Consider the following 25897-nt stretch of genomic DNA (forward strand, 5'->3'; position numbering starts at 1 on the left):
TGCTCAGTTTACGGTTGTCTTGACACTGTGAAGAGCATTGAAAGTGCTTCAGTAGTGTTACTCATCTGAGACGCTTAGGTAGAAATTCCTGTCTAAGAACCTAAGAAATACCTGCTGTCCTGAAATAAGTGCAGTGAGGTGGATCTCTAATGCAGTGTGTGATTGTACATTCATTGGTGGCAGTGGGAACTGAAGTTTTTCTGACTGTTTTTCAAGAAACATCTTCCTGTGCATCCCAGTTTAGTTTTTAGGTGATGTGATTTATGGTGCAGACTTCGGTGAGTCTGTCTTCTCATTTTTTCTGGGTTTATAATGTCCTTAAGTGCCATCTTCATGTTTACCAAGTCCATCTACATGTGTTTTAAATACTTCCAGTGACAGTAAATCTACTGCTTCCCTGGGCAGCCTATTCCAATGCTTCACAATGCTTTCAGTGAAGAAAATTCAATTTGAACCTGTCCTGATGTAGCATGAGGCCGTTTCCTGTTGTCTTGCCGCTCATGACTTGGGCGAGACCATCCCCACCTATCTCCGGCCTCCTTTCAGGTGGCTGCAGAGAGCAGTAAGGTCTTCCCTTCCCCCTCCTCCTTCTCCAGGATAACTCTTCACAAGCTGCATGCCCAGTTTGTTCCTGGAGAATCTGGCATGAGCAGAAGTTTTTATTTATTATTTAACATGTGGTAAGTTTTATTTAATTCAGGTATTTGTTTCTACTTGCTGCAGAATTAAATCAATTCCTTTTGTTTCTTCTCTTTGTTTTCTCCCTCCCACTAGGCATGCTAATAAGGGACAAATACTTTTATTGAAGTAGATACACTTTTTACTGTGGACCAATACTGTTCTGTGATTAAAAAATAAACATTTCAAAAACATTTAAGTGCCTTGAGAGCTTCTGGAAGGCTATTTAGGGAAAGACAGGGCATGTGGTTCGGCAATATTCGTATTTCATGTAAACATTAAAACCCCATGTTGATTGTATTTACCCTGCAGATTCTTATGTTACTCTTTTGTCCCTGCACATTGCCATTGAGGCTATAAAATCAGGGAAAGTATTTTAATGTGCAAGAACCTAGCTCTGGCTTTATTGTTCCTAATAACCAGAACCTTTGGGTTAAAGGTTTCATAAATATGGCAGCTGTGCTGGTGCCTCTGTGGCAAGTCTGCAGGATAAACCTGGTTGCCAGTGCTGCACTTCCTGGTGATTTGTGCCATAGCTGAATTTACACACCTCCAGCTTATTAGTCACTTCTTTAAAAAATCCCTGTTTTACGAACAAAGGGCATGGTGTCCCAGTGGGAAGTGGGAAGCCGGATGAGGATTTGTTGAGGACCTGTGTCTGCATTGCATCTGCTCTGTCTTCTTGTCCCCTTACATTGCTCTGTTCCTCTCTACTGGTAATGATTTATAAATTTTCCACCTACAGGTTTTGTTAGCTCATGATCTAGCTGTCTGCTGCTTTTCAGAGAGAAGAGACAGCTGCTGGCTGCATGCTGACATGTTTCCTCCCTGGCAAAAGTAGAAGGGCAGCTCTTCCTCTATGCTGCTCAAGTTCAGTAATTTGCATTTAATGTAACTTCTTGGCTTGCTGCTGGAAGTGGTGGAAAACCCTCCTTACCCCAAGCCTGGAAGTGTAATTGTGAGTGAAGGAAAACACCCAATAACATTGCTAGATAAAAAAGAGCCAGTAAAGCCTTTTAATGTCTTGGGGGAAAAAAAAGATTGCCTTTGATATGTTTCCTTCATAGCAATTCTACCTATCTATGCTTCAATTTTATTTGCCTTTGTGATGAGTGCCCCTGTCTTACATGATATATCAGCAAGGGGAAGGAGATGGAAATAATTCCTGCCAAGCATCTGTTCCTGTGAAAGCTGGTGGTGCTGTGTTGGTGGTGTTCTGGCAGTTCTCTCCGTCACCCTGTCAGTCAAACGCCATCGGCGCCAGTCCCCACAGCAGCAGCAGCAGCATGCTGGGGAGCAGTGCTGCTTGACCCCCCCCCCTCAATCCAGTGGGCTGCCCAGAGGGTCACTGCCTGCTCTGGGAGCTGGATTTTGTACCCTGCACGCACACAGCCATAAAATCTTGATAGTTTTTATTCAAACGTCATTCTTTTTCTTATGTTGTCTGGCACTGGTTCCCTGCTCTCTGTAACTAGGGCAGTGAAGTTTTGCTGCTGTGAAGCAACTGTTCCCAGATTCATCTGAGTATGTTAATGTTTGAAGAATCTCAGATGATTCTGATATTTTGGTCAAAAGAAGTGTAAAATGATGCTTATAAAAATAGTGTTGCTTTGAATAAAGGTTTTCAGTATTTTTTTTTTTCAATTTGAGCAAAATGTTTCCAAGAACAAATAGGAGAAACTTCAGCCTTACCAAGGCTTTAAATAATTCAGGAGTTAATCATCATAAGAATTTCCCTGTGGTGTGGATAAAAAATTGCATTTTTCTAACTTAAGCAAGTTCATACTTGCTGAAGCAGTGAAGAAACTTCTACTTCGTCTGTTGCAGGTTTTATAAATTAATTTTATTAATTAATGCTGGATTTATTAATTAAAACTATTACTATTTTTATTATGTGAGAAGGATTGTTTTATCAGAGTAACTGCTGTATAGTATATATCTGGATATCTACAATTCTAGATGTTCCTCAGTTTTATTTTAACTGTTTAGGGTCTTTAGCATAAAAATGAGGCGCAACTGTAGAGAAGGCTTAGCTCCTGGACTTCAAGCAGTCTCAGGAGAATGTGCCAATTCACCAATTTATGAATTTTTAAAGTATGAATCTGTTTTATACAAGCCTGTTAACAAGAGTGGGAGTGGAATTTGGTAACTTTAAAGTCATGCATTTTTAAATTTTTCTGATTAATTTTGTAGCTGCAAGTTAGTAACTAGCAGGCTTAGACATTTTGTGGTTTGTATGGAAAATGAGCACATTGTGGAGAGCAGTGCCAGGTTCTGTACTGCTCTGACATCTGCTTGAGTACTGAGCAGTAAATTGAGAGGAAAGCTTCTATTGCTGAGCCTTTCCCATCTTCTGGTGGAGAGCAGAGTCTGTGAAAGGAGTGAGCTGTCATTTCCGTGTCTCTTGCTTGCTTGCTTTCCTGCTGACAATTCATATGAATCCTGGAGGATGTTGGGCTGGAAAATACAAGTTTGACTGGTGATTTGGGTTTTGTTTTGGAGGCTATTCCCTTCTTATCCATATCTATCTTTAAGATCCTTGCTCCACTGAAACCATTATGACTTCTCTAGCTGCCATTTCAAAATTGGCTGTTGGCTTTGAGTTGCCCAGGTGCTGTACCTTTCAAAATGGAGAATAAATGTAATAGTTCAAGATCTTAAGTGATTTCAAGGTTTTACAGCTATCTGACACGAGAGGCAGGCTGCACTCTCTGATGCGAATGTTCTGTTTATATGCTGCCACCCTGAATTTTCAACCTTCAGCCACCACTTTCATGCTGTCGTTGGTTTCTTCTTGATTTAAAAAAAAAAAAAAGTTTCTGCATTGCATTCACTTTTGTAAATTTTAAACTATTATCCAGGCATCTGTTGTGGTAACAACAGCACTTCAGAATCTCATTTTCAGGAGCTGATGCCATTCTGGATTGTTGTATAGATCACTGGGTTGGTTTTGCTCAGTCTCAGGATGCTGTTTCTTAATGGAGGATCCTGGGCCAGTGCTTGAGGCAGTTCCTTATAAACCCTAGACTAGAGCAGATTAAAGCACAGTATATTTAAAGCTAAACATAGAAGAAGGCATATCCTGTGTTCCTGGTAATTAAAGAGTCTCTTCTATTGCACTGAACCTCTAGTCATTAAATCTGCCACAAGGTGTGAGTCCTTCTTTAAGTGCTTTTTTAAAACGTCTTTTTCCCAGCTGTCTTAAGGGACATAGTTTAGTTCACAGGCAGCAGTTAAAATCCATAGTCAAGCTTCAAGCGCATGCAAGTTTTTTTTGCAGTTTAAAAATATACTGCATCCAAGGAAAGAAGTCTGGTGCTAGAAATTTAGCATTTCTATCTTTTATAGAAACCGGGAAACTGTACCAGAATGCTGAGTTGAAGGCTTTTGTGCGTTCCTTAAGGAAGTGGGCACTGTGGACCCCAGCCTGACAGCATGTTTGTGCTCTGGAAGAGCTGTGAAAAGTGGATTCTTACAGTTCTTACCTGCTCTGTGGCTCACTTGACACTTTCTTTACAAGTCAAAAATACTTAAGTGAATGTTGTAGCTCATTCTCTTTACAAATAACTGAAGGTCAGAAAGACAAAGCAGGTAAGTGTCGAATCTAGCCAGTCACTGCTGGAGGCTGGGTTGTTGCTTATCCCTGTAGACTGCTAGATTATCTGGCTAATTAACTTGCAGAGAACCTCCTGTTCCTCTAACACCGAGCTGTCTCATCGGGGAAAGAGCCTTTTGAGCTCTGCTGTGAAGGCACTCTTGGATCCTACAGCACTTTGTAAGATCCTAGTTTGCCATGTTTACCTCTCTTTGTAGATGAGCAGAACTTTTTTCCAGAAGGCTGTTAAGTGTTGCAGTCTTTCAAAATGCTCCTTGGTCTAAAGCCTTGGTCAACTGCAGCTTTAAATCTCAGTAATGTGTGTGAATGTCAGATGAACTGCTTTTTGTGTATTTGTGTTTTTGTGACTTACAGGAAGCAAACCCAGTCTTGACTCTGAACTTTACTGGCTATTTCCAGTTCATGTGTCTGGATGCAAAGTTTTTGACTGTGGATAAGTAGTGAACCTAGACTAGAAAGAAGTGGTTTGCCAAGTAAAGCTTCTGAAATGCTACCAAAATGGCCAGCTAGGGATGCTGCCACTAGAAATCTGGTGAATGAGAATATGTTGTATAGCTGGAGCATTGTTAAATGAGCTTTCAGGGCTAGAAAAAGCACTACTTGGATAGTAACGTGTGATTGATGGCTTCTTTCTCAGCCATGGAGCTTGAGTTTATTTTCATTTGTGGTAGGAAGCATGTTTGGCAAATCTGTGTACTTCTAAACTAGACCTGCAGAGTCCACAATGAAGAAATAAAAATCATGCAGATTTCCATAAAACTGAAGTTACTAGAAGAACATGCTCAAAGACTTGCTTGAGAAGACTTAATTTTGGACAAGCTACTCATATGTAACAGTGACCTAATGGCCTGAAGGGTGAGAAGTAGGTGTCCTCTAAGTCTCAGGGCTGGCACTCGCTGTGGGCAAGACAGGGTGATGACCTTTGGTGATTCCTATGTGCTGCAAAGCTTCCTTTTAATTGCTGCTGTGTGCATTCAGCTCTTGGTTTAGCTGCTCTTTGTGTAGGCTGTATTTTGTGCGATGAAACTGGTTATATTCAAAGCTTAAAAATAGTTTGTTTTCTTTAGATAAAATGACATTAATATATTATCACTTCCCGATTTTTTTGACATTGTTGAGATATGCTGTAAAGGTCTGAAATAATACAAGCCCAGTATTTTTTGCTATTGTATGATGTGCCATGTAGGTCCTTAACTCTGTATTTATGCTCAAAGTTGATGGGGTGAGGGATTTGTTTATCTTCTGTTATTTTTTACAACACCCACATGCTTTTCAGAACTAAAAGTTGCTAAGATACAGTGATGCTTGTCAGAAATGTTTAATTGGAATTTGATGGTTAAAGCACTGTCTTTATGGTTAGGCCACAAAATCTTATCTTGAGCTGGACGGTGTGTAACCCTGGGCATTGGTCTGCCTGGTGACTGTGCCAGAGGGTGAGACCTGTGCCATGCTGAGACTCACCAGGATGGTTCCCAGTCCTCTGCCTTAGTGGCTTCTGTGCCCCCAGCATCCCCATGAGCTGCATGGGCAGTGGTGCTGTACCCCTGCCCCAGGAGTAAAGGCAGTGACTTCATCACCTTCCTGTTCAGTTTTGAATCTTCATGGTTTTTTACGGAGATGCCAACAGCCAGGTTTTAAGAGAAACACATCTCGTTGAAGTTATCCTTGGATTGTGGTGCTCTTCATCTTAAAGATAATTTGAATTACTCTTGGAGGATGTGTTTACAACTTTCTTTACCTTTCATATGTTGGAATTTTGCTACACAGAGTCTTTATTTTGCCTTTAGATTAAATTGTTGCTGTAAATGCTAGAGTATAAATATTTTTCTCTTTTTTTCTTTCTCCAGAAATTTTATGAATAAGAATCAGAAGCCGGTGCTAACAGGCCAGAGGTTCAAAACTAGGAAGAGGGGTAAGTTGCATTACATTTTTTGCTTTATTTTCTTCTTTGTTAAAATGACTAGAAACAGAGGAGGTGGTATAGTTGGAAGTTGAGCTAAAGGATTTTTCTCCCCTTCTCTTCAGCCATGTTAAGATTGAAGATATTACTTATAATTAAGCTCTATGAATTCTGTTATTTTCACTATATACCCTAGAACTTTATTTAAAATTTGAGTTTATTAGCTAAGAAGTCCTGTGGAGGCTTCAGTTAAAGATTAGATGCTAAATGGATTTATAGTATATTTACATATGATAGAGAAAACTTGTTAGATGCTTGGTTTGGGTGTTTCTTAAAATTTCCTTTTCAACTAAGGAAACAAAATATGAGCTTTTATTTAAAGGCTGTATAAAGAAATTACCTGAGCTTTTTTTGGTTTGATTTGCATTTTTACTTCTCTGACTCAAATCAATGCCATGTCTATAAGTGAACCTTTCATATCTAAAAAGGAATTTTCTCACCTTCCTTCTCCATGAGATGGTCAGATCATCTCACTGGCCCTGCTTTCAGGTCAGAAGGAGGTCAGAAAATTCCTTTTTCACAAATATTTATTTCTCCTGTGTTAGTGTAGTCTTTTTTTAAAATTGTTAAAACAATTATGTGAGTCCCAATTTACTCGTTGTGATACTGATTTTCTGTAAACATGACCAACACTTTGTTTCATTAAGTACAGTAGAGCATTGATTTTTAAAGGAAGCGGAGTGGTGCTGACTGTACTGACCATCCAGGTATTCTGGCACAGCAGGTGTTATCCTAACCTGCTCGATCATACTTTACTCAGAATTCATTTGTTGCAGTTCAGGTGGCTGTGATGAGTGGCCAACGGTTTGAGGCAGAGAGACAAAATATATGTAATTATTAATTTATCCCCTTCCTGCTCCCCTACCAAAAAACCAAAACCTAAAGTCTGGTTTGTGAAAAGAAGTGGTGGTCTAATAGATTATTACAGCAGAGACAGGTGGGGTTCCAATCTATCATGAAACAGACTTTTTTCGTCTTGACTTTCCAGTTTTTGATCAAAAGCTAACACCTTATCTAGATGTCTTGTGAGGAAAAAATGTAAATACGAGCATTTTCTTAGTGTGGATGAGAGAAAGAAAGAGTTGGTAACCTTTCTCAGAAAATTTCAAATTCTGTCACAAGTTGAAGAGCTGAATGATGAACGTCTAGAGATCTAGCAGGATCATGAAGCTTAGGTAGGAATTGCCAAATAGTTTGGTTTCAGTCGTGTTAAAAAGCAGTGCCAGCTTTCTCTCGTCTTTCCTCCCTTGCACCCAGAACTTCGTCCATTTGTTTCACTAGTACAGTCTCTTAAATGCAAAATGTCTTTCCTATGGTGCACATACAACATTTTTAAGGATGGCTAATTAAAAAAAAGAAACCAGTATTGTTTGTAATTAAATATCATGGTGCTCCAGTAATTAGCGGGGTTAAGTTTCTATCAGCATAGTCAAGAGCATTATGCAGTGGGAACTACACTCTGCATTAACTCATAACCATATAGGTGTATTCAGAGGAGTGAAATTAAAAATCCCTAAAGAAATCCATCTGTCAGATCAGCCAGTAAAAGCACTCAGAATGCACATTGCTGCCTTGATCCCATGTATTTTTCTCTCTTTCTCTCTCATTGAGGTTTTCAGCTTATGTTTTCCACTGAGTTTGGCATAATGTGTCATAATACATATTTGGTCTTTGACTCCTATTTAATGCAAGAAATAATTAGAATAAATAAAGATATTTGATTTGCAATTCTGTGCCAATCCACTGGATTTCAGTTTACAGTGATTGGAAGTAGCCCTAGGTAACTCACTGACTACATGGAAGAATGAGAAGACATGGGGGGTGGTCTGAAAGATTGGGTGGGATTTTTCTTTTGAGATAGGTTACTTAAATGGGATTGTGGTTACTAAGTGGCTTTAATATAGAAATTTTAACATGCAAACACTTTTTTACTCAAAGCATAAAATCTCTTCTTCAAAAGTGGTGTCATCCTGGTTGCCTTAATGTTACAATATCCTGCTTAGAAATTTGTAGATACTTGGCTCTTTCTAGAGGCAGTGTTTAAGGAAGAGAAATGGCTTCCAAGTATATTTATTGCCTTAGGTTTCCATATACTTCTGTATCACAGCAATGTCACAGGTTGTTAGGTCTTTGACTTAAGACTAAACAATACTATTAGGGCTTTTTTTATGCTGAGTTTCAATATATTGGGGAGTCCTGAAATGTCACCCAGGTAGGACAGAGTGCAGTAGCTGCGGTTTTGACCATGACATTTCAGTTTTTGGAGACTGTACTGTGGTGTATAACAGGCAGACAGGTAGGGTCTGAAACATGCACATGCTGGGACAGTGAGCTGCTTGTTTTACCCATTTTGTGTCCCATGATACTCCTTTTTCCTTTCTGCAGATCCCTGGAGCAATGCCATCTCAGCAAGGTGTGACAAGATGCAGTCAGGCATCTGATAAAATTATTTGCATATGTGAACTCTTATCACTGGTCAGCTAGCTGCAACTAATCTCAGGCTGTGAACAACTTCTGAGCTTTCAGAGAGCAAAAAAAGTATAATAGAATATTTTCCAATTTAAAGTTTGAAAGTACACTTAGTATATAAAATATCTTTGAAACAACTGTGAAGGAGGAGCTTGTACATCTCACTCTTTCTAGTTATTTTGATTAACCAAATGAAAGAAATAAGTGTTGCATGCAGCATATATAGAGGCAGACATTCAAATCACTTTAAAAAGATTTGAAGGAAGAAAAATGAAGCTGTTAAGGGAAGAACCTTCCAAGGAAAGTAGGCATTTCACAGTTCCTATCAATCTAGGCAAATAAAATAGTTTGGTTAGTTCTTGCTATAATCTGTACCTGTTGAATATTCCCTTTTCGGTGAGGGTCAGCAGTAGTTGGTGTCTGGCCAGTATTTATGTTTATGGAGATTAGAAAATTACCTAATAAAAGTCAATATTAACACCTTTATGTTACCTTGTTTGGCCCCTCTTCTTACTTCATGCTATCTTTTTTCTTCCACAGAATTAAAGTTGTGGGCCTTCTGTTGAAGCGATAAAATTACTTAAGGATAGAGCCAGGAACATACTTTGTGATTTTCTTAGAAGCAAAAGATAGGAAATAAGGATCTGGGAACATGCTGAAAATGAAAAGCTGTGTATAGCACTGCTGCAGTGGGTATTGTGTGCATCACATCTGCAAGCTGCACCTGCCTCTGCTAGCCTGTGACTGGAGCTGTGCTTGTTTAGTAATTGTGCACTTGACAGCTCAAGAGACTGTCACCCCTTGTTGGTGATGGCTTCTTACTCACCCTCTTGTACTACATCAGCATATTCCTCTTCATTACATTAGCTTGGTAGGAAAATGTTTCAATAAAATTTTAAGTTGTTTTTCATGCAATAAATACACCTCCTGTTCCTTTGTAAATTTTTAGGTTGTGATAGACAAGAAAATAGTAGATTACTACAGATGAGAGAAGGACTTCTGGGGCAGGGGAAGAATCTATTTAAAATAACTAAGAAATATTAATCATGGTATTTGTGTTTGTACTGAGCACTGTGTACCCCTGATACCAAGTATATAATATCTTCCAGTTTAGATGGGAGCATCTTAAATTTTAGGCAAAATACATTTGAAAAAGTAAAACAAGTGGGTTTTTTTAATCTTTGAGACAAAAGTCTATGCTCTTGCTTGTTGATGTGTCATCAAGCTTTTATTTTTTTACTCTTCAAATAATACATAATTATTTGGCAATCCAAAAGAGAATAATTATAATCAGATGCTTGTTTATGGGTGGAACTGTGTTTCTTGTGCACAAGTAAAACTGTCTGAAGCACACATACTGAAGTACTTATTTCAGTAAAAGACTGTTTTGTTTGGGGGGTTGGGCGTCTGGTTTGTTCTTTGTTTTGGGTTGGTTTTTGTACTTCGAGTTGGAGGAGAGCTGCAACTGAGTGTTTGGTAACAGGTCTGGTGGCTCAGATGAGATTCCAGTAGTATGGTGCTCTGTGGGCATTTCCCTGGATCAGAGGCATGTACTTCTGTTCCCCTCTCAACCTTCTGGTTTGTCCCTGTTGGCTGTGCCCTGCAGAAAGCAGAGGCGGTTCCTCAAAATACAGACTCCAGGTTTTCATCACAGCCAAAACTGAGGTACATGGCTGTGAGCCTGGGCATCTCCAAAGTCTGGTGTGAAGTAAAAGCCTGGGAAGAAGTCATTTGCAGTCCAGAGAAGGGGCATATTGAGTAGTGTATTGGGTGGTGAGAGCGTGGTAGTGGAGAATCTAGGTTGGCCCTATGTTTGTGTGCATCACTTAAGGATGAGCCAGAGCTGGGAGCAGATAGTTGCATGAGCATATATATGGGTGTCCATGGAGTTGTCTCAGTTTTGGTCTGAGGAGATCAGATTTAGGGCATGGGGAAGCAATCCATGTGGAGATGGATAGTAGACTTAGTAAGTCACGAAAAGCTAGGCATAGCAGGGGATTTCTGGAAAATAAGGAGATGCTGCAATTTTCTAGTGCTTAGTGCTTGAGAGACAGGCCTTGAACTGCAGCTGTCTGTGTGCTGCCAGGCTCCTTGGAATGACAAGTGGAGTAGTCCCCTGAACTTCCCAGTGGCCTGGGACACTGAGTGGAAGGGACTGCTTTATGCCTTCCAGGTACAGTTGCTATGGGAGAAGGGGATGCATTGGAAGTGGAGGAGAATGTGCAAATGATATACTGAAGGTGCTAGAATAAGCTCAGCCTGGGTACATGCAGCAGAGGAGAGAGAGCTTTTCTGTATGAGAAATAGAAAAGCTATCAAAAGTAGGAATTGTATGTAGAATAGTTATTTAATTGTCATGAAAGTACTTGGCAGGAGGGAAGAGATTAGGGAAGAGAGGCTGTTGAAAAGCAAGGTCTCTTGTTTAAGGCCTGGGATGAAAAGCTGCACTATGAGTAGCAGGGAACGGAAGCCTGCAGCCAGAGGATGCATAAAGGCCACAACCTCTTGTCACAAAAAGCCTGCAAGAGTTGCAGCTGGCTTGTTTCAGACTGTGTTAGCACATGTTCAGACAGAAATTTAACCAAGCCTCATTTGTCTTAGTAAATAAAAATCTCTAGATTGATCCTCTGGATATAATATTTTCCACTTTTTCAAGAACTTTTATCAGTTTTTGTGTCGGCAGTTAACAACCTTGGGTTTGAGTGCACAGAACAGCTTGCAGTTTTGTTTCTGAAGTTCAAAGTTATTTTAACAGTAACAGGAATTTCGTTTGTGCCCTAATATAAAGCCAGGGCAAGTTTTCTTGAGAAGCTTCAGGTGGCCATGGCAGGCTGGTAACTGCATGTGCAAAAAGGCAGCAGGAGGTATGGATAAATCTACATAAGTCTTTTCTGGAGGTTGCAATTGTTTCTGCTGTGACTGATGACCTTGACACAGGGACACTGTCTGGGGGTCAGGCTGACCTTAATTGAATTCAACAAGGGACAGCTGTAGAAAATGCAGTGTAAGTGCTGTGTTCCTAGTGCTGCTTAGGTCTGTGAATATAGAAGAAATTCTTGGTTATATTGTGTTGCCTTAAATGTTTGTTCAAAAATTAGTTTTATTAATAACTCAATCTCCTTTTTTCTTGAAGACTCATCTTTTTGAAAACAGTTACGTGACCATAGTTATTGGAAGAAAAATAGCAAGAGATGAAAAGTGAAATGTTCACACAGTGAGATTATGTATTCAGCGCTTGGCATTCCCTTTATTCTGCTCTCAGATTCAGCAATGCACAGTGTCACACACATGGGGATAATATCCTCAGCAAGTGAAGAGTATGAAGTTTGAAAACAGTTTCAATAGTTGCTTTTCCTCTATTTATTTATTCCCATATGTTTGTGTTTGTTTTGGTGTTAGAAGATGAGGAGGAGAGGGGAAGCAAGGGTAAACACTGCAGAATTTCCAGAAATTATACAAGCCAAACAAACTTTTTATCTGATCTGTGTTGATCAGAATGAGAAGAGTATATTAGATGCCATGGTCCTTTCCGTTACTGACTGATACAGGATTTTAACAGGTTTAAAAACTGACACTCTCTCTCGTTCTCCTTCCTTCTCTCTGTTTCAGATGAAAAGGAGAAATTTGAACCCACAGTCTTCAGGGATACAATTGTCCAAGGCCTCAATGAAGCTGGGAATGACCTGGAGGCCATAGCCAAGTTTCTGGATGCAGCAGGCTCACGACTTGATTATCGCCGCTATGCTGACACACTCTTTGATATTTTGGTAGCTGGCAGCATGTTAGGTAACCTGCAGAGTATCTGACAGAGAATTTTGATGATCAGCCTTGCTTGCTTCTTTTAAGATGCTATCTTCCTCCACAGTGGAAATTATAACCTGTATTACAATTTCACTGCTTGCATCTTGTATCCTAGCACTGTTTGTTGTTTGTTGTGCGGTAACACCTCGGTACTTTCTGGATACTGCTCTGAGAAGCCTTCAGTCTGAGCTAAACCAGCATATAATTGCAACAGCAGAGAGAATGAGAGAGATGCTAACTAGCAGAAATAGAAGGATTTATTAGCATAAAAAGCTGCACTACAGGTTAAAAGCTGCTGCAAATCTTGCTTTGTAGATATTGCAACAAAAGGCAGCTCAGGGAAGTGAAGGCTAATGAGGCATGCTTTGTGGATGTTCATGGGACATTTCTACCAGGTATCAGTGGCAGCTTCTGGCAAAAACATACTTTTCACTTTCCTCTTTATTTTGAGTAAGTTAGGGTCATGTTGCTTTGACTCCTGCTTCCTGCTCTTTGGTATGTAGGAAGATAAGATATTTTTGTAAGACTTGAGGTAATGCGGGAAACAACAGCTAGTGGAAATACCTAGGAAAAAAACTCAACAAAATAAGCCAGTGTTTTGAATGTTTACATGAGCCTGGTAAGCATTAGAGTTTAGCAGGATGTTCCAAGTACTCAGATTACGAACACAGTGCTAATACTTTTCTCTTTGGGAAGGATTTACATTATTATGGTGTTTAAAGTAAGCGTTAAAATAATGTGTATGGGTTGTGCTCCAAACCAGACTTATTTGATGACCCTCAGTGCTCTCAAGACCAGCTGAGATTCTTTAGACTGAACTAAATCACTGAGTCCTGTGAGGACCATGTGATCTACCATGCAGCATCTCAGCCAGGTGTCCCTTCTGTCAGGTGCCACCACATTATAGCAAAGCGTTTGGTCTGTCTCTGTTTCTCCCTCTGCCCTGCTGACTGTTATTGTGGCCTTTTGCCACAGTGATATTAATGTAAGACTTACTAAATCTTACGTTCTTTAAAGTAATAAATAATTCCTTTTTTTTCTCCTTTCTTATAGCTCCTGGAGGCACACGCATAGATGACAATGACAAGACCAAGATGACCAGCCACTGTGTATTTTTTGCAGATGAAGATCATGATGCCATCCGAAATTATGCTCAGGTCAGTAAAGGCATAGCTGATTACTGTTTTCCATTTATGTGTCCAAAGAGATTATAGTGGAACATCTGCACACTGTCTAGGCTGCACTAGGCTAGCTATAGACCAATTGAAAATCCAGTTAATCATTAATCTGCCCTAACATACACATTTTAGGTAAGAAAATAGGATGTCTAAGATTAATCTGATTTCAGTTGGCAATGGATTCTTTACAGAATGCAGTCTTGCTTATCACAGTCTAACTGGTTGAATCTGTTTCTAGACACCACCCTTTTAATTTTGTTGACCTGTTCTGTGTGCAGACTGAAATATTTATATGAGCATATTTTGAGAAACACATGAACTATATCAGAAATTCGGCTTTTATAAGCAATGGTGTGACCAGCAGGACCAGGGAAGTGTACATCTCCCTGTACTCACATTGGTGAGGCCACACTGTAAATCCTGTGTTCGGTTTTGGGGCCCTTACTACAAGAAAGACATTGAGGTGCTGCAGAGTGTCCAGAGAAGGGCAGTGGAGCTGGAGAAGGTCTGGAGCACAAGCCCTGTGAGGAGCAGCTGAGGGAGCTGGTGGTGTTTAGCCTGGAGAAAAGGAGGCTCAAGGGTGACCTTATTGCTCACTACAACTGACTGAAAGGAGGCTGTAGCCAGGTGGGGGTCAGGCTCTTCTCCCACATAACAAGTGACAGGATGAGAGGAGATGGCCTCAAGTTGTGCCAGGTGAGGTTTAGGTGGATATTAGGAAAAATATATTCACTGAAAGAGTTGTCAAATGTTGTAGTAGACTGCCTAGGGAAATGGTGGAGTCACCAGTCTTGAAGATATTTAAGAGATCTGTAGACATGGTAGCCTAGGGCCATGGTTTACTGATGCTTGGCACTGCTGGGTTAACAGTTGGACTCTGGTCTTAAAGGTTTTTTTCCAACCTAAAAAATTATATAAAGTGCACGAATAACAAAAAAATATAAAGCTCACACCTCCAACCTTTAGTTGCATAACTAGTTAGGAGTTGGGTGTATATTTTAAGAGCTTTCATTTCTCCTACATATGTGATGTATAATTTCTTCTTGCAGGAATAAGGCTTGCATAAATAGGCCTATGTGAAATTAATACAAAAAACCAGTGAACCCTAAGACATTCTTGAAAAGAAGCTAACTTTGCATAACTCCTTAATGGAAGGTAGTAATTACATGAGAAAGTACAGTAAGAATTCTGTGGAAAGTTCAAAGCCACCATGCAATTCAGGATACCAGTAGGATTGAATAAAAATACAATACCCTTGCAATGCTCATGTGTCAAAACTCTGTTGTTAATTATGTAGGTATTTACCTTTGTAAATTGCTGGATATTATTGAAATGCTGGAGACAGCGATTAAAAGCATAAAAGCTGCTGTCCCTACTAATGTGTCTAGGGTTATAAGTTCCTGAAAAGGTGTATGGTTAATTTAAAGAGTGCTGGGATCAAGATCTGCATTGGTCAAAAATGTTTGCTTAATATCAGAAAGCTCCTTTAAAAAACATCCTTAATAGCCTAAATTAGTGAAATACACTTATTTTTGGAAAGGGAGTCAATATTTCTTATGCGTCAGCTTTATCATCTCTTAAAAACAGGGTATTCTGCTTCAGGAAAATCTCTGTTGTCAGTGAAGGCATTGATTCTGTCTTCTTGAATTTTAATATTTTAATAATCTCTTGAACAAAATTTGGCAGTACCAGTCCTCTAAGGAGAAATTAAAAGTGAAAGACTGCATATTGAACAATGGAAAGGGAGGCTTCGCTTCAGAATTTGAAGGAGTGGAATTTTCAATGGATTCTCTACACTTCAAACCTAAAGCCACCAAAATAAATCAACGTTTTGTAATTAATGCCTGAAGAGATGTCCTTTTATTGACCTTGTCATTTTTTCATGCATAATGAAAAATAGGGCTCTTACTGTATTCTGAAAATGTAGAGTTAGTCTAAAATAGTATTTAGGTCTTTTTTTATCTAGAAGATACCTAGAAGATAATTTCTTACTCCATCTCTCAAATGAATTAGTAATGTGACTGGGTTTTTTTTTTGTGGATTTAGTTATGGAAACAGTTAAAAGTGAAAAGTCTTCAAGTCAAAAGACTGAAGTTAGTATTGATATTTTAGCAGATTATTTGCATATGAAGTCATGCTTCTGTCATTTACAGAGACTTAAAAAAATATGCTGAATTTTGTTTGGAAATATTAACAAGAATCTTACATTTTCATCTAATATCTTATTTTTTTAGGATTCTGTGTGACTCTACTTCTCAGCATGTCCACACTTGATTGCCCACATTTTCTGATCCAAAATACTACCAGTTAGGATGTTTGGATGTATTTTATATTCTGGAAAGTGAATTGAAGCTTTCCAAACCTAATTTCCCTTCCTCCCCCATCCAGTGTGGCAATAATGTCATTTGTTCCCCACATAAACCTTTTTACCTGTGACAGTGAGTCATATGCTCTGTGCCTTTGTACAGCAGTATGAGCGATGATTTGTTTATTTAATTTCTTATCTCTTCCTTCTTCACCCTGAATGAACTCTGCACCTGTGCTGCTTCTGGTTTCATAATCTGTGGTTGCATGATGGGAAACAAATGGTCAAAACTGGAGAACAAGTGGTTCCAATAACATAATTGTTGTAGAAGCTTTGGCAAATGTTCTTCCTCTTTCTCTGACAGTAGTGCGTTTTGTTGTAAACATTTGTTAGTTGATTTGCCAAGATATTGCACCTATTGAAGATGCCCAGCATCCTGACTGCCTCACTCCATCAGCCTACAGCTGAGAGCTTCCCCAGTGCTGCATTACTGGGGGAAGGGTGCAGTTACTCTCCTTCTCCTCCTCTCCCTTGCTTTTTATCTATGGATAGGGTGAAAAGTAGAGAAGGAAAACAATTTTGAGAAATATGAAAATATTCAAACTGCAATAAATTCTCTGATTCAATCATTGCTCTATGAAACAAGAATCACAAAAATGAGAGGAGGGTGTTTCATGTCCTCCATGTGGCAGACAACACTAGAGAAATACCAATCTGCAAGCTGCTTATTTCACTTTACTTTTTTTTGTAAAGAAAGATGGCTGTAATTGTTGCACTTTTTAAGTTAATCTGTGTTTATTTTTAGGTCTTCAATAAACTTATCAGGAGATACAAATACCTGGAGAAAGCATTTGAAGATGAAATCAAAAAGGTAATGTTGATGGCAATCTTTTCTGGTATGCTAATATTTTTTATTGTATTTCTAACATAATTACATATGTATAGATGTGGTGCTGTTAGATTTTATTTAGCTCTACTGGAAAAGAGGATGGAATCTACAGAAGGCAGCTTTACTCTGCAAATCCAGCTCTGTGGGAATACGGCAGGAAACACTTGCTGTAGAGTATTTCTGAATTAATGATTCCTTTGATTGCTCTGACCAAACTCACTTCCTTATTCCAGACTTTTTTGTGCAGAAGTTTGATACACTTTGGAATATACCTCTTAATGAGAAGTGGTATTACTGTATTGCAAATAGAACATTACTGTTTTTTTCCAAAAAATAAATGCAAATCTGCTATGCAGAATGTCTCTTGATGTATGAGTATTAAACCACTCTTGCACTGTGGAATGAATCCTAACTGCAATTTTTTTTGTATTTGAGGCCACAGATATGTGTAAGAGAAAATGCTCACCAGTGGCAGAATGCTCAGGATTTGCCTGTCAGACTGTAGTGGCTATTTGTGGATACTGTTTTGTTTTGTGATACTTAATTCTAAGGAGACAGGAGAAGCCAGGGTAAAAATGTTTGAAAAAACAACATAGAGATTTATTTTGTCTATTTTGAGTTCCTTGTAATAGATGTAAATATCTTTTTCTAACTCCCTGAATAAGTAATAAATACTGTCCTGTAACTTAATAGGCATGCTGGTAGTGGCAAAACCTGTTCCATGACTAAAGTATCATGTTTATTAGACATAAAAATGTGTTTTCATATTATTTAAATATTAGAAAGGTTGCTGCAAGGGTCAGCTGAGGGCACATTTGGAGCTTGATACTTCACCAGCACTTCTTGTGCCTGAATTAATTTGGCTCTGATTTATACATTCTTGCTCATACAGGAAATTATTTTTACCCTTGTGGCCAGCATGCCTATCAACTGATGCTGATTACTCAGTACATCATTCTAAAGACCTAAATTTACCTCTATCCCCACACAAATCTAATGTTCCTGCTGTTAATTACTGTAATCACTGACATGAGAAGCGCTGACTCACAGCATTCAAGTTTCAGAGAGTGCTCAGCATATTAAGCAAATGCCATGTCAATTCAAGCCGCCTCTGCTCATTTCTGTAACTTGCTTGGCTTTGCATCCTCTTAAGCTTCCAAAAATTCACTTTGCATTCTCAGTGACAAGATGAGGCTATGGTTAAAAAATAATAATTTAACTCTTAGTAAAGGATAAAGTGCCTCTGATGTGAAGTTTAGCCACATGCCAGCTTGAGAGCAAGCAGTCATTTGAGACGCAGTGTGACTAGAGCCAAGCTACTCATTGAAAGCCTTTGGAAACATCCTAGCTATGCCAGTGTGGGATCAGAGCAAGCTTGTTCATCTTGCAGACTGCAAACTTCACTTTTATGTACATGCTTTTTGGATAGTTTTCAGTGTCAGACTACGTCTTGTATGACAAATCATGAGATGAGGTTTGCAGTGGTACTCACCCGTGGGAAATCTTTCCATTTGCCCATCCATCACCACCCATGGTGCTGGTGTGAATCTTGGTTTGCATTCTCTTCCTCTGTTAATCCAGTTTTTAGAGACCTGGAAACTAGGAAGCTGGTTGTGAGGGTGTTTGTGCCTGTGTATTGCACCTCCAAGTGCCATTGCCCTTAAAACCCATGGTGACTACTTGTAGGTGCCTTTTGCTTACCTTCTCCCTCCCCCTGCTTGTGTGAACCCACAAAGTGGCTGTTCTCTCATTTACAAGACTGCAGGGTTTTTAACCACTTAATCCTTTAATCCCTGCATGCTGTAATTTGTGCAGGAGTGGCTGCCCATGGAGGTCCAGAAGATAGATACATTTGTATTTCCAGAAAGTGTTTCTGCTGGAACAGAGACTGCTGCAGTTAGTGAGTTAGTTATATATCAGTTTGATATGCAAGAGTGACTCGTTGATGGTTTTTTTGTGCATCATTGTTCCAGCAATGAAAGTGATGTTTCTGTCAGACTCATTAGGCAGATACAGCATTTGGGGGGAAATAAGCTCTTCTCCCAGAAAAAGGTATGCCAAAAAAAACCAAGGCAGTACCAGTAGTTTCACTCCAAAGAAGCCAATGGTGTCTGTGGGGCTTTTCTTTCTGGAGAGATTATCTTAGATAGCAATATTTGCACAAGTATTTGCTTTGTCTTTTAGATCACAGCTTTGTCATTAGGATGTTATTTTTTTACCATCTTTCTGCTTTTTGTCTGCTTCTAGCTTTCAGTTGTTTTATTTCTTAACTCACTCTCCTCAATATTGCCAGTTTGCATAAGCAAAACATATATAAAGTTTTACATCTAAATTATTTTGTGCAAGCAATTTCAACAGAAGACAAAGGTGTTTAGATTGCTCACTTGCTGTGTTTTGATGTAGACAGCTTAAGTTGCTATGAGCATGGGCCCATGTACTGGCATAGGCCCATGACATTTGGCAATAATTTCAGTAAAATTCCAAGTTCCAAACTTGTGTTCATCTTTTTCTACATATGTATTACCATGGATGAAGAATGCAGTTATTATCTATTTAGTATGTTTGCATGGTTATTAATTTTCTATAAAAAAATTTAATATCAAAATTGGGATAAACTACAGATAAATTTATTTTTCCTTAACAGTGTTAAATATTACTGAGTCATGAGAGGACGTCTGAAGTGCTGGGAGATGTTGTGATGTTGCTATTATGTGTTCCTATTTTCCTAATGAAAGAACAGTAAATTAAGCTAGGAATTAGGAAATAAGAGGAGAATAACATTCTGAGATTGAATAGGGAATAAGCAGAAATGCTTTAAGTCAGCTAAATGAAAGGCAAGACTCAGCAGATATCTGTTGCTATATTAGCTGCCTTCTCCATTGCTGACAATTCAGTGCTGTCTGCAGATGTGACAAACTGTCAGCAACGGACCAGTTCAGATAATGAAGGCATAAAAAGACACCATGCTCCCTGTGTGGGTAGAGTTCCTTAATTTTCACCATTTAAGATTTCCAGGTGACAAAAGGTGATCAGAAGCACTTGTTTTTCTTGTGTGCTTTTTAATGTTGCATGCATGTGTTTACTTGTGCACATCTTCTATGCCCAGAAATTGTGCTTAAGAGACTTTAATGACAAAAACAACGTGGAACATCACATTAAGTCTGGTCTTGTCCTTATTAGGTATTCTGAACTTTTGCTTGTATAGTTGGGACTTCTTACAGATCTCACAGAAATACAAAATTATGAGCCAGAGCTGCCCTTTTCATGCCTGGAATCAGTTTGTATCTAAGGAAGGCAGTAATATATGTGCTTGGCTTACAGCAGGAAAGCATTAGCTTAGAGAATGTTCTGTGGGTGGATGGGAACTATTCTGAAATGTCTTGGACGTTTTGTGACTTTCCTACTGAAGTTTGTAATTGTGATGGTAAAAGAATAGTGCTTAAATTAATCAGCAGTAAAAATCTGAAGTAATAACTTTGAACTGAAATATGGATTCTGATTCGTGTTTTTAGAATGGGTTAAGGTTTTGGGTTTTCCTATCACCCAGTCACCCCCTAAATTATGTTTCACAATTTTTGGAAAGTACAGAATATTATCCTTAAACAGCAGAAAAGGACAAGTCTAGGTTTGAGCTGTTTTTGAAAAATAATAGTAAAACAAAAATTAGATTAGTAGTGCCAACAGTACTTTAAGTAGCATGGGATGTGTAGAAGATGAGAGCTCTGTTTAAAACATGCTGCAGTGGGATGCAGTTCAAGAACACCAGAAACCACATCAATGCTAAGAGACTTGCAAGGAGTGTGTTCCAGAGGAAGGGGAAGAAGATGAGACTGCAAACTCCACAGATGTGGTTTCAGACCTTCCAAAACATTTGAACAAATACAGATTTCTCAGAATTAGAGTTCATAAATTTTTTGGGTATCCTTCTCATAAAATCTGTCTCTGTCTTGGGCTGCAGCTGTAACTTTGCCTTTGCAGCTGGGTTCTTGCTTTCCTGGCTCAAATTTGACATGAATGGGTATAACTGTTAGTGATCTACACGTTACTGATAAAAGGATGGAGGTTGGAGCTAAGAAGTATATAAAAACCTGGTCTGTTATGTTAAAGTATTCAGTGTGACCACTTTCTAATCAAAATCCTTATCTAGTGCTTATATAGAAGCAGAAGAAAAAGTATTTAAGTGGGGTACACAGAAATCTGAAGCCATTTCCTCTTTGTTAACAGTCTCAGTACTTCCAGTAAAGAGGTCTAATTCTGGGGTTTTTTTTCTTGTGCAGATCTCATTTTAGTACAGTATTATTGATAAAGCTTGTATTAAGAAACCTTTAAATCCACAGGCTTCCAGTTTACACTAGGATTATATTGAAATTCTGTAAAAATGTTCTGTTTTCCATTAAATGTGGCCCTGGAGTTCCTTTCCCTACACCATTATACACACCAGTTAGTTGCTGCATTTGGAAATACAGCACACCATTTGTTTCTCATTCATATATTTAGAAATAATAACTCCATTCTTCTGCATCCCAAATTTTCATACATTTTGTGGTTGAGTCATAGTTTGCTGAAATAAAATTACACCTTGAGATTTGGTAGTTTCATAATTGCTCTTTTAAGCTAAAAGTGTATGGCTGAGGCCCACTGAAAAAAAATCTGAGTGATTTGTCTGTGGCTGAGTCATTCAGGCCTATGTAAGCTGTAATTTAAAGCTGATGTTATTATGTAAGTACTAGCGTATGAATGAGGTTTTTTTAGTTCTCTTCACAGATGCAGAGCAGAACTATTCATAAAACACTGCATGAGATTTAATAACTTAATTAGTTACCTGTATTTTTAAAACATCGCTGCATTCAGGAAGCTTTACAGTTGTTGATAAGCTAGTTATATATCTCAGAAAAGATCTCTCACTGTCCATGGTAACAAACAAGTACAAGAACATGTGTAATATTCTGTCCCTTTGTTTGGGTAGAATCTGGTAATTAAGAAATACCCTTAATGTGGAAACCTGGTGGGAATTTTCTATCAAAACAGACTGTTTTGCTGTAACTGCATTTGTTGCTCATTTAGAAAAGAAAAAGGGTGTCCTGACACCCTTGACAGCAGGTGGTCATGACACCTTTTTGGAGGAGTGCCATTTTTTCTTCCTTATGAAGAAGAAAATGAGAATTCTTTTGAACTCTGGAAAATTGTATCTGCAGTACTTTTCCTTTTTCCCTTCTTCTGTGGTGGCTGTGAATTTGTAAGCTAGCATCTGGTGGAATCAGCAGCTTTTTGCATTGAATGAAACTGTCCTTTATTGTCTCCCCTCTTTTTTTCCCCCATCACCCATATTGTGATCACTAACAAAACATTATTGTTAACAGCAATGCCATTGAAAAAAAATCTAATTTTGCGTGATGTTTTTTTCTGATGTAAAGCAAAAAGAGCATAATGTGCTTCATCAATATGCTCTCAAGTCAATAATTTTAACATAGGAAATTAAGATTTTAAAAATATCCTTAATTGCTATTTTTAGAATTATAAGGTGTATATGTATTTCAGATCTTCCAAGATGATGAGATTTGTAATTTTTTTCTCCAGCTATTTGTTTTCTCTTGTATTTAGTACTGGAAATGGCAAGGTCTTAAATCAGCCTGTATTTCTATCTGTCCTTTGTCAGCTTTATGAATAGTGTCTGAACTTGAAATATAATTCTTATTTTAGCCAGTGAAAAATCTGTTGTGATTGTGCTGTGTTCCCTTCCCTAAAAGAATACCAAGATATTTTCCCATCCTTTTATTGTTGGCATGAGCAATAATTTTCGAAAGCTAGAAAACAAACTGCAAGTCTGTGTGGCTTAGCTAGAAGTGTGAAGATGTGAATAGGCAGGCTTCTGTCTGTGATTGTGTAATTTCTGTGTCTCAAACCTGTGGCAAGTACTTTTATCTTTACATATATACACACATATATTTGGAGAAGACAGGTGGTTTATACCTGACTAAGGCTATATTCCCCACACAATCACAGAATCATGGAATGGTTTGTGTTGGAAGGGACCTTAAAGACCATCTAGTTCCAAACCCCCTGCCATGGGCAGGGACACATTTTACTAGACCAAGTTACTCAGAGCTCCATCCAACCTGTCCTTGAACACTGCCAGGAATGGGGCATCTACAGCTTCTCTGGCAACCTATCCCAGAGCCTTGCCAGCCTCACACTAAAAATTTCTAATATCTAATCTAAACCAGCTTTCTTTCAGTTTGAAGCCATTCCCCCTTTTCTGTCAGTACTTGCTCTTGTCTGTAGTCTCTCTACATCTTTTTTGTAGGCTTCTTTCAGGCACTGTCTTGTGTTCTTAGAGAAAGTGAAATTACAAGGGATCAGTGAAATGACACTGTCACGCTTCTGGATAGATTTTGATATGATTGCTATAATTTGCATTGAGACTTCTCAAGAAATAAGAAATTAAACTGTTAATTTATGCCTGTTGTCTACCTATGCCTCAAATATATACTTTTTTTCCTTGTCTGGCCTGCAGCTCCTGTTGTTTCTTAAAGCCTTTACTGAGACGGAGCAGACAAAGCTGGCAATGCTTTCTGGCATCCTCTTAGCCAATGGGACTCTTCCTGCTACAATTTTAACAAGCCTCTTCACTGACAATATAGTCAAAGAAGGTAATTTTCCATATCTTTTTTTCTTATCTTAGCTTTTTTACAGGAGATGCATTTTATTGCAACGTATTATATATGTTGCAATAAAATGAAAGTTGGAAACTCGTGACTGTACAACAGAAATCAGTATTTTAAAGCAGAAGCATATACAGACAGCAGTGCCCAGCATACTTTGTGAAATTTTGTAAGAGGCCAATCAGACAGAAAAAAGCTGCATAACAAAAACAAACCCCAAAGGATTTATGATTTTTTTGAAAGTCATACTTGTGTGTGCAAAATTGTATAATTTATGTATTATTGCAGTACTATAAAGGTGTGAAGTATAATATCTATTCCTGAGATCTACTGGCATTTCTTCAAGTGTTGGTAGTATCCTGTGAGTGAGAAGTGAGACAAAGATCCCATGCAGGCCAGTGGGATATTGTAGAAGAAAAAATCAGTCTCTCATTTTGCCTTTATAGTACTAGTGATGAGTGACTGATAAACTTGGTCATGAATTCGTGTTTCTTATATGATGAGTAAATGACTTCTTTCAGTTTTAAGGTACAATGCCTTTTTGAAATTACTTTTTTTTAAGGATTTTTGTTATATATTTATGGCCATCTACCTTGAAGTTCTGATTTTGCAACTGCTTGCTCAACAATTTCTTTCTCTGGCTGTTCTGAATACCTGGCATGATTGCAAATGTACTGGTAGTGTTGAGCAGTTTTCATGACTTTTTTTGGTTTTGTTAAGGAGTTATATATCAGATAAAATGTATTCTAATTTTAATTTTAAAAAAGTTATTCTAACTTCATGTTCTCATTTGCAGCGTGCTAACCACTACATTTGTTTTCTAAATGCTGCAGAAAGAAAAGCCACAGCTGCAGTTTTGCTCTGTCATCACTCACAGCTTTTGGAATCAGAATTAAACTAGGAAAAATCTCAAACAAAAGCACTAATCCATGTTTTTAGGGTGATTGTCTGCAGTGTGTTTAAGTGAAAGTCTTCCTAGTTATGCAAAAAAGAGAGACATTGGAAAACCCCAATTTTTAAAAATCATGGAAATGGTTGTATTTTAAATTCAGCATTTTAAAAATACATTTCTTATTTGCATTATGAACTTATGTTTCTAGGAGCCCGAACTTTTGTCAGAGCTTTCATATACTTTTAGTTCTTGTTTTATATATACTAAAAATGCATTCATGACAGAATTTGAGGAAATATTGTTCAGTCAGTATTGTGGGGTAGATATTTTATGTGAGAATAATTGAAGATGCAAAGATAGTTTAAAAATGGGGAACAAAGCAAGTAGATCATACATGAATAAATTCAATGATTTCTTTGATTTACAAAAAAAACAGTGCTGCAGGCAGGTGAGGTTAAAAATACATGAGGAAGCAATTAGGTGAGCTGAGGGAGTTGTTGAGCAGCATGGGACTTGTAACATTGGCTGAGAAATGGCTGAAAGGGAGATAAGGGTAGATTGTGTGGACAGATCTGTCAAGTTTGAGCACAAATTTAATTTATTTTTAAATTACCGTATTTCAGTGTTTTCATTACTGTTATATGTAGACAGAAAACAAAATATTCTTTTGTGGATTGCTGACATACTTATAGTAGAGACAGAGAAAGGTCTAGGTTGTGGTGTGGGATCTCTTCAAGGTTAAGTGTACACTTCTTGTCCCCTGTGCTGGCAAAGTTATGCAAATATATAGAGCAGCTAATGGGGTTAGTCAATAAAATAAATGGCTGAAATTACTTTCTGCAAATAAGGGGGGAAAAGAATGAAGCAAACCAAATAAAAAGAGCTATTTAAAGGAAAAAAGTGACAGCACATGCACAGAGTAGAGGAACTGGCCAGTGATAAATTTGGGCTGTAAATGAGAAGTAAGTTTCAAAATGTGGGTAGTGAAGCCCTAGAACAGCCTCCCTCTGTCGTGGTGTAATCCCAGCCAATAGTAAAGCCCTACACAGCTGCTTGCTCACTCCTACACCAGCAGGATTGAATGGGAAGGGTAAAATCTGGAGAACCCTTGGGTTGAGATAAAGACAGTTTAATGGGGAAAGCAAAAATAGCACGCACAAAGAAAGCAAAACAAGGAAATTAGTTCACTGCTTCCCATGGGCAGATGTTCAGCCACTTCCAGGAGAGCAGGGTGCTATCACATGTAACAGGTATTTAGGAAGACACTTAAAATGTTTCCTTCTTGCTTCTTCTCCCCACTTCATATACTGAGCATGATGTCATATGGTCTGGAATATCCCTGTGGTCAGTTGGTGTCAACTGTCCCAACTGTGTCTCCTCCCAGCTTCCTTGCCAGCAGGGCAGTTGGAAAAGCAGAAAAGGTCTTGGCTCTTAGAAAGCCCTGCTC

The 25897-nt window shown here is 38.4% G+C and overlaps 1 protein-coding gene across 3 annotated transcripts in view; it reads left to right on the forward strand.

Moving 5' to 3' along the window:
* The window catches only part of BZW2 (basic leucine zipper and W2 domains 2), a 56982-nt gene that overhangs the window by 13754 nt on the left and 17331 nt on the right, over positions 1 to 25897 (forward strand). For all 3 annotated transcript variants that reach the window (XM_014894405.2, XM_014894406.2, XM_088162529.1), the window contains 5 exons: positions 6142 to 6206; positions 12333 to 12509; positions 13578 to 13681; positions 16813 to 16878; positions 23411 to 23546. In XM_014894405.2, the coding sequence (XP_014749891.1) occupies positions 6149 to 6206; positions 12333 to 12509; positions 13578 to 13681; positions 16813 to 16878; positions 23411 to 23546 (541 nt within the window). In that variant the 5' untranslated portion in view covers positions 6142 to 6148. The remainder of the gene's footprint in view (positions 1 to 6141; positions 6207 to 12332; positions 12510 to 13577; positions 13682 to 16812; positions 16879 to 23410; positions 23547 to 25897) is intronic.

Source organism: Sturnus vulgaris, chromosome 1 (assembly GCF_052056855.1).
Source record: "Sturnus vulgaris isolate bStuVul1 chromosome 1, bStuVul1.hap1, whole genome shotgun sequence".
Classification (NCBI taxonomy): Eukaryota; Metazoa; Chordata; class Aves; order Passeriformes; family Sturnidae; genus Sturnus; species Sturnus vulgaris.